This window comes from Polypterus senegalus, chromosome 6, assembly GCF_016835505.1.
Source record: "Polypterus senegalus isolate Bchr_013 chromosome 6, ASM1683550v1, whole genome shotgun sequence".
Taxonomy (NCBI): domain Eukaryota; kingdom Metazoa; phylum Chordata; class Cladistia; order Polypteriformes; family Polypteridae; genus Polypterus; species Polypterus senegalus.
In genome coordinates, this window is record NC_053159.1 from 10,075,216 (window position 1) to 10,088,629 (window position 13,414).

Below are 13,414 nucleotides of genomic sequence, written 5' to 3' on the forward strand. Positions count from 1 at the left end.
TTTCCACATTTTGTTATGTTACAGCCTTATTCCAGAATGGATTAAATTCATTTTTTTCCTCAGAATTCTACACACAACACCCCATAATGACAACGTGAAAAAAGTTCACTTGAGGTTTTTGCAAATTTATTAAAAATAAAAAAAACTGAGAAATCACATGTACATACAGTGGGGGAAAAAAGTTTTTAGACAGCCACCAATTGTGCAAGTTCTCCCACTTAAAAAGATGAGAGAGGCCTGTAATTTTCATCATAGGTTACTGTATACCTCAACTATGAGACACAAAATGAGAAAAAAAAAATTCCAGAAAATCACATTGTCTGATTTTTGAAGAATTTATTTGCAAATTATGGTGGAAAAAAGTATTTGGTCAATAACAAAAGTTCATCTCAATACTTTGTTATATAACCTTTGTTGGCAAAGACAGAGGTCAAACGTTTTCTGTAAGTCTTCACACACTGTTGCTGGTATTTTGGCCCATTCCTCCATGCAGATCTCCTCTAGAGCAGTGATGTTTTGGGGCTGTCGCTGGGCAACACGGACTTTCAATTCCCTCCAAAGATTTTTTATGGGGTTAAGGTTCTGGAGACTGGCTAGGCCACTCCAGGACCTTGAAATGCTTCTTACAAAGCCACTCCTTCGTTACCTGGGTGGTGTGTTTGGGATCATTGTCATGCTGAATGACCCAGCCAGGTTTCATCTTCAATGCCCTTGCTGATGAAAGAAGGTTTTCACTCAAAATCTGACGATACATGGCCCCATTCATTCTTTTCTTTACACAAATCAGTTGTCATGGTCCCTTTGCAGAAAAACAGCCCCAAAGCATGATGTTTCCACCCCTATGCTTTACAGTAGGTATGCTGTTCTTTGGATGCAACTCAGCATTCTTTCTCCTCCAAACACGATGAGTAGAGTTTTTACCAAAAAGTTCTATTTTGGTTTCATCTGACCATATGACATTCTCCCAATCCTCTTCTGGATCATCCAAATGGTCTCTAGCAAACTTCAGACGGGCCTGCACATGTACTGGCTTAAGCAGGGGGTCATGTCTGGCACTGCAGGATTTGAGTCCCTGGCGGCACAGTGTGTTACTGATGTTAGCCTTTGTTACTTTGGTCCCAGCTCTCTTCAGGTCATTCACTAGGTCTCCCTGTGTGGTTCTGGGATTTTGCTCACCGTTCTTGTGATCATTTTGACCCCACAGGGTGAGATCGTGCGTGGAGCACCAGATCAAGGGAGATTATCAGTGGTCTTGTATGTCTTCCATTTTCAAATAATTGCTCCCACAGTTGATTTCTTCACACCAAGCTGCTTACCTATTGCAGATTCAGTCTTCCCAGCCTGGTGCAGGTCTACAATTTTGTTTCTGGTGTCCTTTGACAGATCTTTGGTCTTGGCCATAGTGGAGTTTGGAGTGTGACTGTTTGAGGTTGTGGACAGGTGTCTTTTATATTGATAACGAGTTCAAACAGGTGCCATTAATACAGGTAACGAGAGGAGTACAGAGGAGCCTCTTACAGAAGAAGTTACAGGTCTGTGAGAGCCAGAAATCTTGCTTGTTTGTAGGTGACCAAATACTTATTTTCTTCCATAATTTGCAAATAAATTCTTTAAAAATTAGACAATGTGATTTTCTGGATTTTTTTCTCATTTTGTCTCTCATAGTTGAGGTATACCTATGATGAAAATTACAGGCCTCTCTCATCTTTTTAAGTGGGAGAAATTGCACAATTGGTGGCTGACTAAATACTTTTTTGCCCCACTGTAAGTATTCACAGCCTTTGCTCAAGCACCTTTGGCAGCAATTACAGCCTCAAGTCTTTTTGAATATGGTGCCACAAGCTTGGCACACCTATCCTTGGCCAGTTTCACCCATTCCTCTTTGCAGCACCTCTCAAGCTCCATCAGGTTGGATGGGAAGCATCGGTGCACAGCCATTTTAAGATCTCTCCAGAGATGTTCAATCGGATTCAAGTCTGGGCTCTGGCTGGGCAACTCAAGGACATTCACAGTTTTCCTGAAGCTACTCCTTTGATATCTTGGCTGTGTGCTTAGGGTCGTTGTCCTGCTGAAAGATGAACCGTCACCCCAGTCTGAGGTCAAGAGCGCTCTGGAGCAGGTTTTCATCCAGGATGTCTCTGTACATTGCTGCAGTCATCTTTCTCTATATCCTGACTAGTCTCCCAGTTCCTGCCGCTGAAAAACATCCCCACAGCATGATGCTGCCACCACCATGCTTCACTGCAGGGATGGTATTGGCCTGGTGATGAGTGGTGCCTGGTTTCCTCCAAACGTGACGCCTGGCATTCACACCAAAGAGTTCAATCTTTGTTTTATCAGACCAGAGAATTTAGTTTTTCATGGTCTGAGAGTCCTTCAGGTGCCTTAACTCCAGGTGGGCTGCCATGTGCCTTTTACTAAGGAGTGGCTTCCGTCTGGCCACTCTACCATACAGGCCTGATTGGTGGAGGACCTCTGACAGAGTGATAGTCGGGTTCTTGGTCACCTCCCTGACTAAAGCCCTTCTCCCCAGATCGCTCAGTTTAGATGGCCGTCCAGCTCTAGGAAGAGTCCTGGTGGTTTTGAACTTCTTCCACTTACGGATGATGGAGGCCACTGTGCTCATTGGGACCTTCAAAGCAGCAGAAATGTTTCTGTAACCTTCCCCAGATTTGTGCCTTGAGACAATCCTGTCTTGGAGGTCTACAGACAATTCCTTTAACTTCATGCTTGGTTTGTGCTCTGACATGAACTGCCAACTGTGGGACTTTATATAGACAGGTGTGTGCCTTTCCAAATCATGTCCAATCAACTGAATTCACCACAGGTGGACTCCAATTAAGCTGCAGAAACATCTCAAGGATGATCAGGGGAAACAGGATGCACCTGAGCTCAATTTGGAGCTTCATGGCAAAGGCTAAGAATACTTATGTACATGTGCTTTTTCAATTTTTTTTTATTTTTAATAAATTTGCAAAAACCTCAAGTAAACGTTTTTCACGTAGTCATTATGGGGTGTTGTGTGTAGAATTCTGAGGAAAAAAATGAATTGAATCCATTTTGGAATAAGGCTGTAACATATCAAAATGTGGAAAAAGTGATGTGCTGTGAATACTTTCCGGATGCACCGTATGCGGTGGGCTGGCACTCTGCCCTGGGTTTGTTTCCTGCCTTGTGCCTTATGTTGGCTGGGATTGGCTCCAGCATACCCATGTGACCCTGTAGTTGGGATTTAGTGGGTTAGATAATGGATGGATAAGATTATAGAGGAGATCAGATAATTCAGCTAATGCTGCTGCTCAGTGACTTGCTATCACAAACATCAAGGGTTGTCCTGATATAATTCAGCACGCCCTATTTAGCCTCTTAACCTTTACTCCCAACCAAGCCCCCTAGACACAAATGAAAAGCCAACAAATCAAAAATATTCCTGTTGTGCCAGTGAAATAACAAAACCTTGAAATGTGTCACTTCCTTTGATTAGAGTTATTAATAAAACACACACATACACAGTGGGGCTTTGCTTGTTATTTTCTGGTTAATGTTATTAATCAATCACTCAAAAAAAAAAGGTCAGATATTGATGATGTTAATTTTAATTGCAATAATAGAAAAAAAAAACAGGGGTGGGGATCGATCTGTTCTTAACTCAATTTTTCTTTTTGTAAAAACTTGATTCCTTTGTATGGATTGCAATAAAATTTAAAAAAAATAAATAAATAAAAATAAGCATCTTATGTGTTTAATATTATGTAGTATATTGATATAAGCCAATTAACAACAATTAAATTACAGGGGCTATTTTTTGCCTTTTTTAAAAGAAAAATGTCAATGATCTATATTTGAACAATGATTTGATAGTTGTCATATTAACTATCCACTGATTATAGTGCAGAGTATTGTAAAGTGTGTGGCAGTTTTGCGTATTGTTAAGACATGCAAGAAAAAAAAAAAAATCACTGCAAATTGCACTGCATGCAAAAACTGCATTTTATGCGTTATTCTCTCTACACATGATAATAAACTTGAACTGCACTATGTGATATCAAGTATTTTCAGCAGTTTTAAGATTAGTTAAGAAACTACCGTTTTTATCAAGGTAAAGACATTAAAAAGGAGAACCTACAACTGCACACTAAATTTTCAGTTTCCCAACAAAAATGTATTCATAATACTTGTTCACCCAAAGGACAAACATCCCATTTTGAGATAAAGTTTGACAAGTGCTAGAACACAATTATCACAGGCATGTTTATGGAAAAATTTACCATTATGTGAACCAGGGTGAGGGCTCGCTTCTGTGAATGATTTTTTATTAAATTGAACATATATAACAATAAAAGTTGACTCAGAAAACACTATGAAGTGCACTTTATATTGTCCTACAGAAAAAAAAACTTGGGAGTCTATTTGCTTACTACAAGATTTTACCACAGAATTGCTCATCTATGATAACTACTTACATTTTAAAAAATAACGTGCATCCTTTTTGAGCTTAGATACTGTATGCATTTTACTTCTTTAGTCTATCATTATTACCCTATTTGCTTAAGCTGATCTGCATACCTCCAAAACAAAGAGCTGCAACACACAATTATCAGAAAAAACTACATTCTATGCATTATTCTAAAAATATGTTCAGTTTTTTTTCCTTTTAGAAGTAGTTACCTTTACTTAAGAAACAAGCTATGAAAAAGCTACAGATCAAAAATTACAACTATAAAGTTCTCTAGTAAAAGTAGAAAATATAGCAAATAAATATTTTAACCGTATTACAAAGTACAGAAAGCGTGAATATTGTTGCAGCCCTAAAATTTCATAGCAGTGGTAAGCATAAAAAAATAACTTGCTTCTTATTTTGTACTATGACCTATAAATCCTTCTTGCACATGTTGATAGTGTGTTTAACAACTGAGGTACAGATGGTATAGTAGAACAATAACGATAATCACTGTACCATTCTGTACCATCTCCACACAAGTTTTCTCTGGTTTGCCCCATAGTCCAAGGACATTCAGGTTAAGACGATGTCAAATTAGATGTCTTTTTCAGTGATTTTCATTAGTAGCCTTTATTTATGTAACCTTAGCCAGTCAGAGGTCATCACAGGCAAGCACATGCGAAACCCATCATCTAAATGTGACATACCCAAAGATTCAAACCAACTAGTCTCTGACTGGCTAGGATAAAAATCAGACTGGTTTGATTTTCTCTTTGGTCACAGTGACAAGCTCTTTCCATGCGAGAGTTGACAACCAATGAGCATTCAAGCCTGAAGTAGAATGCATAGAATGCCACAATGAGGGATAAGGAACACTTGTGTTTTGAACTATACAAACAGAAGAGAATCTTGTCTATCTGATGCCTGGTGTTTTATGCACTAACAGAATGCACCACAGCTATTAACTTTTTACATAGTGCTGGCTCCATCGCGGAGCACGGGTTTTGTGGCTCTCAATAACAGAAAAGAAGCTTGTCTGTCCAATTTCTCGTATTTTACATACTATAATACAATGGAAAAAAATAAGGGGCACAGATTGATGCTGAACTCACTGCAGCTTTTAACTCTATGTAATCCGCCAGGCAGCATGTTATGAGCTGTCACAAAATGGGGCGAGCATGACTGACTCAAGTCAGTAAATGTGATATGGGCAGCAATTTTCAGTCATGTAATTTGATAAGGTGTAACAAACAAATGTAATTGGCAAATATGGGTTTGGGTGAACTGGCATTGCTAAATTGTCCTGTGTGTGTGTGTGTGTGTGTGTGTGTGTGTGTGATCACCTTGTAATGGACTGGCCACCGTCCAACTACCCAAGTGAATGGCTGCTGGAAAAGACTCCAGTTGCACCATGACCCTGACTGGGATAAGCGGGTTATGGAAATGGAATGATAGACCACAGACACATATTAAAAAAGTACTAAAAACATTAAAACAGTACTAAAAACACATAATTCTAAGAAAAGATCTGCTTTTAAAATAAGAAATAACTGCAGAGTGAAAAACAGACTTTAAAATACACAACATATCAGTCTTCATTATAAGAACTGTAACAGATTCTCTGTTAAAACACAATCAAATCTTTTGAGTCCAGCAGGCTTTCAAAAAAATAAACTAAATAAACTAAAGAAAAATTTAGAATTAAGGAATTTAAAGGGTATTTTTCCATATTGATGAAAAAGGATGAAAGGAAACTAAGAAACAAAGACTACAGACGCATATTTTGCATAATCAAGGTAGAAAATAAAAAATCCTACCTCCTGGACATCCACTAAGTGGTCAGGCTGTTGAGATCTTTTGACTGTCAAACTTTTATGTTGTGACACACTGAAGAAAGAAGCCATATTCTGACTGGACCTTCTCTGTAGTATTGGTGAGCTGCTACAGCCTTGTGAGGCGATCGAGAAACTGCGAGATTTTAGAGGTGGATTATTCTAATGGGAACAAAGAAAACTATCAAGTTAAAAACCTTAACCTTGTTTTTTTGCATTTAGACATTTACATGAAAAAATACCATAATACATTGTTAAGTAATTCCCCCCCTCTTCGCTACAATTACATGTCAAGATGTTTTGTGAATTTAAATACAGTATATAAAAATCACTTAATGCATTTGGAGCCAAACTCAATTTACCATAAAGCTTTGTTAATAGTATTCCTTTTAGTTACATAAAAATTTTAAATGTTAAAAATGAAAATTAGGTACAGGTGGAGCAACTTAAGCGCAATTAATACCAGCAGTTATAACTTTGTTAGCAAGTGAGTAATGTCTAGGGGATATTGGAATGAAGACTCATAAATTAGAACTACCGTAGATCCCGTTATATAAGCCGAGAATTTCGTCCCAGATTTTTGGCTTGGAGTTTGGGGGTCGGTTTATACAACGAGTATCGTTTCAGATTCAAGATTTCCAGCGCAATGCCGGTTTTGCCGATGAATACGGAAGTAAATAATGACGAAACCACAGAGCCATCTTTCAGATGAAGAAGTAACTTTGCAAACCGGTACTTTAAATTAAATAAAGAATTTATTCAAAAAAATGTTTTAGTTGTTGATTTTATTAATAAAATTTATAATAAATTATCGGGAAGTTTAAAATGAAATTTTTTGTTTTGACTTACGACCAACATCTTGCGTTACGAAATGGATGCGGTCACGTGTATCTGCTTGCGCGATTGTAAACAAACAACCGAGAGCATTAGTAGCGTCAGTCGGAGCCCAGATACATGTGTTTGTGGATGTAATTTCCGTCATTGCAGTGATTTACCTATATATATAATTCATTAAGACCATGCAAGCAAGACACATAATTGCTAAGGAAGGAAGAGAAGGTAAAAGAAAGCGATCGCAATCGAAACGAAGATGGACATTGTGTGGAAATATCTCCTCCCTTCCTGCAGCCCAAAGATGTCAAATTAAATGGTGAGTACAGTATGAAATTGTTTCTAGAATAGAATGCCTTTTATTTTCACTATACACATCTACAATGAGATTAAAAGCAGCTCCTTCAGTGCAGAAAAAAGTTCTGTATAGGGCTTGTATGGTTGTTTTTTAGCATAACGCTGGATCTGCGGCCCCGCTTCAGCTTTCTTTCCCTCCTCCGTCTGTGTCGTCTCCTAGACCTGACAACAATCCAAAGCTGGTCTCGCTATGTTGTCTGGGATGTTGTGTGTGTGATGAAAAACACTCGAAACAGATGTCTGGCTCTGGACACCGATGTCTATAAGGTTCTGAATGGTGTAGTGGATGTTCGCCGAACCGATCGTGCACAAACAAGGACAAAAAAAAAAAAACAAAACAACAAAAAGTGCACTGAAAAGGAGAGCCCTGAGCCGCTGCGACCATGCGCGCCACCATGCTCCTAGCTTAATCGAAGTAGGCTAGGCACTTTTATAACTTTTTGGTTAGTACATTAGAAAAATTATTGGTGTTTTGGTAAATTATGCACATTATATTATATATCAAAAATGCGGGCAGTCTCAAATTCTTGCAGATAAACATTATAAATATAACCGAAGAGACACTTAAGGAAATTTAGAAAATTTTGCTTGGAGAAGGGGGTCGGCTTAAATACCGGTCATCGGCAAATACATGTAATTTAGTAGGTAGAGAAGGGGTTCGGCTAATATACCGACCGGGTCGGCCTGTATTCCGGGATCTAAGGTATACATATATATTATACCCACACAAAATACATAGATATATTATATCCATACTAAATACAGACATATACACACACACACACACACACACACACACACACACACAAAGATATCCACGTACAGTAAGGGATACTTTGTATACAATAATAATTTTGTTACCTGGCTTCACATGGGAAACTTTTTAAGACAATGGGCCTCATTTATAGTGTACATCAGTAGTACTATGTAGCTGAATTCTTTTCAGAGCACAATATTTCTAGGCTTTTTACCAATGGGTTAATATTGCTGCGGATACAAATTCTGGAGCATTTAGGGAGGGGTGTTAATTTTTTTTAGGCTTTAGCACACATTCATATAATGGTGTAACATTGACCAGTGACTACATTATATTATATTGTATATGAGAGACTAAAAGATCATAGGTTTACCACTATTAATCATGTACATAATCGTTAAAAAGATCAGGGATAAAACCTTTCTTAGCATAAACTGTTGACCTATATATACCACCATGCCAAAGTTGAATTTTTAACTAAATGAAAAAGAGTCAGTTGTTGGTGGGTGAGTGAATGAGTGAGTCAACTTTGTATTATATACATTATATGCATGGAGTTTTTTATCTAGTAAAGAATTGCTTCTGTTTAAATTTTTCTATTTAAATTAGACAACCACAAATAAGCATTATTGATTGATAAATCTAAAATATATTAACTTAAACCCAGTGCATTTACTTACTTTGCCCATGGCTTCTGTGTGATGTTGGGTGCAGATCTGTAATCTGCTAACCCAGTGCTGTCGCTCTTTTGCATCTGTTGCTAAGGATCAAACAATAAAGCTGATGATCAAATTAAACAAAATACAAATATTTATGTGCCAACATATTAAATTTACAGAGGGAAAAGCAAAACAAGCACCATTGGTAATAAATACACAATTAAGGGTTCAGAATCTTAAAGCAACTGAATTAAAATTAAGACAAAAAGTTACACTAGCAGCAGTAATTTTTACTAAAAAAAAAAAAAAGCGACTAGAATAAAAACCTTCAATTATTTGGATCTTCAAGGATCCAAGTCTGACGTCTCCGATATAAGCATGGTGCATCCCACAAACAAAAAGTGGAAAAGTGCTTCTTGAACATAAGGTAAATAGCTGAACATAGCATGCATGCAACTTGCTGTGTTTAAAACAACAAAAAACATACAAAACATTACGCTCAATATGTACTTGGATACCAACAGTTTAACTTCTAATGTTTTTCATTCCTGATGCATATTCGCTATGACTATAGTAAAGACCAAAGGATAGTTACTGTAACTGAAAAATATTGTAGCAGTAAAAACAGAGGAATTGAAAAATGAATCCTTCACTAATACTTAAATGAAAATATATTTTTCAAGTACCTCGAAGCTTGTACTGTTCTCCACTGATTGCATTAACTGTAAAAGTGTGAGAATCTTCATCGCTGGGTGATATAACAGCACCTGCAAGATGCAATGTCCCCCTAGGCTTTTGGCCTCTGGACTGCTCATTTACAAAATATTCTAGTACTCCTGCATCATTATTTAGGACAAAAAACCTGGAAAAGATTAAAACACCTAATAAGCAATACAGGATATACTCTGGGTTTACAGAACTTTAAGAGACAAAGCACAGTATAAAACCTCCTCAAAAGACAGCCATACTGCTGCATTCCACCCATCAATTACCAGAACATCAGAGTGTACGCTTTTCTTAGGCTTTAAATTCAAAGCATATATTCATGCATTCAGAAGTTTACATGGAGATGTTAGGTTAATTAAAGGTACAAAGAATTTACCTGGGGCCATTTCACTGAACAGCTGTTCTGACATTTATTTCAGTCATCATATGTTTTTAGTGCCATTCTTGTATCTAGGTAGTGTTTCTGTAGCGGTTATATTTATATTATGTGAATTTCCCCTTGGGATTAATAAAGTATCTATCTATATGGAGTGAAGGAAAAATGAATGGGAAAGTATTTTTCCTAAGACAGGACATTATGTTTTTTATATTAATTTTGTGTCTGCACTGCTATCTTGCAACTGAAGAAATGAGTATCTAGTGGATTTACTAAAACTCCTAACTCAGTTCTTCTCAGTGTTGTCATAAGAGGCATCAATGACAGTAGTTAGAAATAACTATCTCATTTTTGCCACCAATACTTCACAACTGTAAATTCTAATGGAGGAAATAAAAATAGGTTCCAAGCATGTGCATCAAGTATAGACTGTGCCTACACGTGGTTTACGCAAACATCATTTATATTTTATTATGAAGCATCTTCTTTAAGGGCAGAGGAAACATTTAGGACATCACCAATGACTCCATTAGTTAACGGCTGTGGCTGTTTCTTGAGGTATACCATCAGTTTAAGGTAAGTGAAGCAGTAAATGTTCTTTTTCACAGCACAGTTGGCTTGAGTAGTACTCAGCTTGGTTGTGTTCTTATGATCTGTATCTGGGGTACAACACATTTGAATCTGCCTCTTCATTTTTAATTTTCGGAAGGTATACAGTAATGCCTAGCCTAAGTTAAAACATCACATACCCAGCATATGCAGACACCATGGCCTGGATTTTTTTAAACTACTTGGTCATATAGGTACTGCACAATTGCAGTTTGTTCTTTCTGCAGCTGGGCAACATCTATACCACACCCTTGAACATCTTACTAAACTAATTCAACCTTTAATTTTACTTACCGATACTGCCATCCTGTGACAAGATTTGTGTATTTCATAAGATAGCCATATACATTCTCCATGTGATCACTACAAGAAAAGACAAAAAAAAAATTTGCTTTCAGCTTTTGAAATGCTTTTCTCATTTTAGAATCACACCTTTTTCTATTTTAAGATCTAGAACATTACCTAAAAAAACTAAACCAAATTCTGTGCTGCTAAAAAAATATTTTAATTTTGAAAGGAAGAATCCATGAAGATTGCAGGAAAATAAAATACATTATAAACTGTAGTGAGAAAAAGTTTGGCCACTAGTAACAATAAATACTTTTTAGTGTAGAAATAAAATTGTTTTAAAAATTAAGAAATGTACAAAAAACAGTTTAATCAATTGAGTTATAGAATGAACATTTGTCAAACAGTAATGGAAAAATAAATTAGGTTACAATCATTGTATACACACATATCCATATGAATGATGGAACAGAAATATTACGTATTTACAATGAACTAAATACAAGTAAATAAAATATGCAAATAAACATGTATGGCAATAAATAGTTATGCCTTCAAAAGAAGGTGAAATGATTAAAAATTACAATCAAATTACTAAAAATTATAAATGTCTCATCAATTTAGTAATATAATGAAATGATACCTTCTCATATTGCTATGAATGAAATGTTCATCACTACAGGATTATTAAGGCTGCCTTAAAACCAAAAATAAATGCCTAACTTGGATAAACTCTTTTGTACAGACACCAATCAGGGTGCCCAATGCGTCGATTGCGATCGACTGGTAGATCAAGTTGAATTCCAAAAAAAATTTTTTAAACGTTAGTCTATCATATATCCTCCCTATGGCATTTGCCACTTGATTGACATACAGGGTGGCCAGTCTGAGATCTCTTTTCATCTAACACACTGGTCATCCTGCACGCATGATCAAACGCACGAGCTACTGCAAAACTCCGGCTGTGATGTAGTTAGCCTTCCAATTTATATCGACTAAAGAAGGGATTTTAAAAAAAAATTGTTTGGGGAGGGTATGGGCTGGATGTGGAATTGGAAGATGATTTTTTTTTTCTTACAATATCACAATCGAAGTGCGTTTGTCTGATCTGTCAATCTATCATTGCTATTCCAAAGAAGGAAAATACGCAAAGGTACTTTCAAACTGTTCATAAAAACTACGAAACTGACTTCCTTCCGTAAAGCGATCTGAGAAAGAGAAAGGAGAGGGAGCTAAAAATCGCAGTAAATCAGACAGCCGTCATTTTTCACTCGGCTGAATTCAAAAGCTCCTTGACTGCATTATTCATCTCTACTTAATTATGCGAGTCGGCCTTTTCCCACGACGATTATTAAATCCAAATACTGTAGTGACCATAAATGTATTGAACTGTTATTGTGCCAAAAAGGTTATTCAGTTATGCAAGGTACAACAACATATATTTTATGTATAAAGTATACTCAGTATATATATATATATATATATATATATATATATATATATATATATATATATATATATAATTTTTAATGTAGGTAGATCATTTCGACCTGGTCATTTTAAAAGTAGCTCGCAAGCCGAAAAAGTGTGGGCACCCCTGCTCTATGGTACATAAATACTAGGAATATATAAACTAAGCACCATTTCACTCCAATCAGAAATGAAAGTACCATACAGGTGATAGGACAGAATGAATGGGGCAAGTTTTATCTTGATTAAAAATTGATCAGCATTAATTTAGAAAAAAAGCCTGTTTGTTATTCTTTGTTTTTTGAAGTCAGGAACAAAGTGTAATATTACAAATTAATTTGAAAGAGCGGCCAGTTGACAAATAGTGCCTTTTGTTACTTGAGATTTCCTTTATCACAGCTAATGATGTAGCTATTTTTGAGCTCTAACTTATTATAGTAAGGGGTTTCATTTTTGCTTGAGACACTTTTTTCTTGAAGTAAATTAAAATATTACAAAGTACACAAGTGCATTGCACAGGTATGAACCATACAAGTGTATCGTACAGGTAAGGGTTCTCTTCATTTAAGAGTGCAATTCTAAATGCAAAAAACACTTGTGTTGATTAATAAATAAAATGCTGTATTGTGTAGTCGTCAACTTAATATATTTTTTGTTTGAAGGTTACAGTAAAGGCTGTCAGTAATTTAAAACTTTCCTTGAAACACAAAAAGCATGTTTAAAGCCTAATAATTTCAGCCAAGAAACAGATATTCAAACTCCCATTTACAAAGCATGAAAAATGGCAGCATCACTGGTAAAAAGCTGGTTGGGCAATACAAGTATGTTCTCACTCAGCTAGCATGAAGTATTATGTGAATGTGGCTAGAGAGATGTACATTACAAAAGGCACTAAAGTGCAAAACATATGCAAGCATAAATGCAAGAATGAATAAGGGCAAGTGTATTTTTTTGTCAATCATATACTAGACCACATTAGGTATGGGACACAGAATCAGAGAGAGAGAGGTTTAAAAACAAAATTCCAAAGCAAAAATGCAATGCACTAATTTATCAGATAACTTAAGA

The 13,414-nt window shown here is 36.3% G+C and overlaps 1 protein-coding gene across 2 annotated transcripts in view; it reads right to left on the reverse strand.

The window, feature by feature from the left end:
* Positions 1–13,414, reverse strand: part of osbpl11 (oxysterol binding protein-like 11) — a 50,415-nt gene that overhangs the window by 22,310 nt on the left and 14,691 nt on the right. For both annotated transcript variants that reach the window (XM_039755377.1, XM_039755376.1), the window contains exons 2-5: positions 10,883–10,951; positions 9,564–9,739; positions 8,899–8,978; positions 6,259–6,435 (exon numbers count right to left, since the gene is read on the reverse strand). In XM_039755377.1, the coding sequence (XP_039611311.1) occupies positions 6,259–6,435; positions 8,899–8,978; positions 9,564–9,739; positions 10,883–10,944 (495 nt within the window). In that variant the 5' untranslated portion in view covers positions 10,945–10,951. The remainder of the gene's footprint in view (positions 1–6,258; positions 6,436–8,898; positions 8,979–9,563; positions 9,740–10,882; positions 10,952–13,414) is intronic.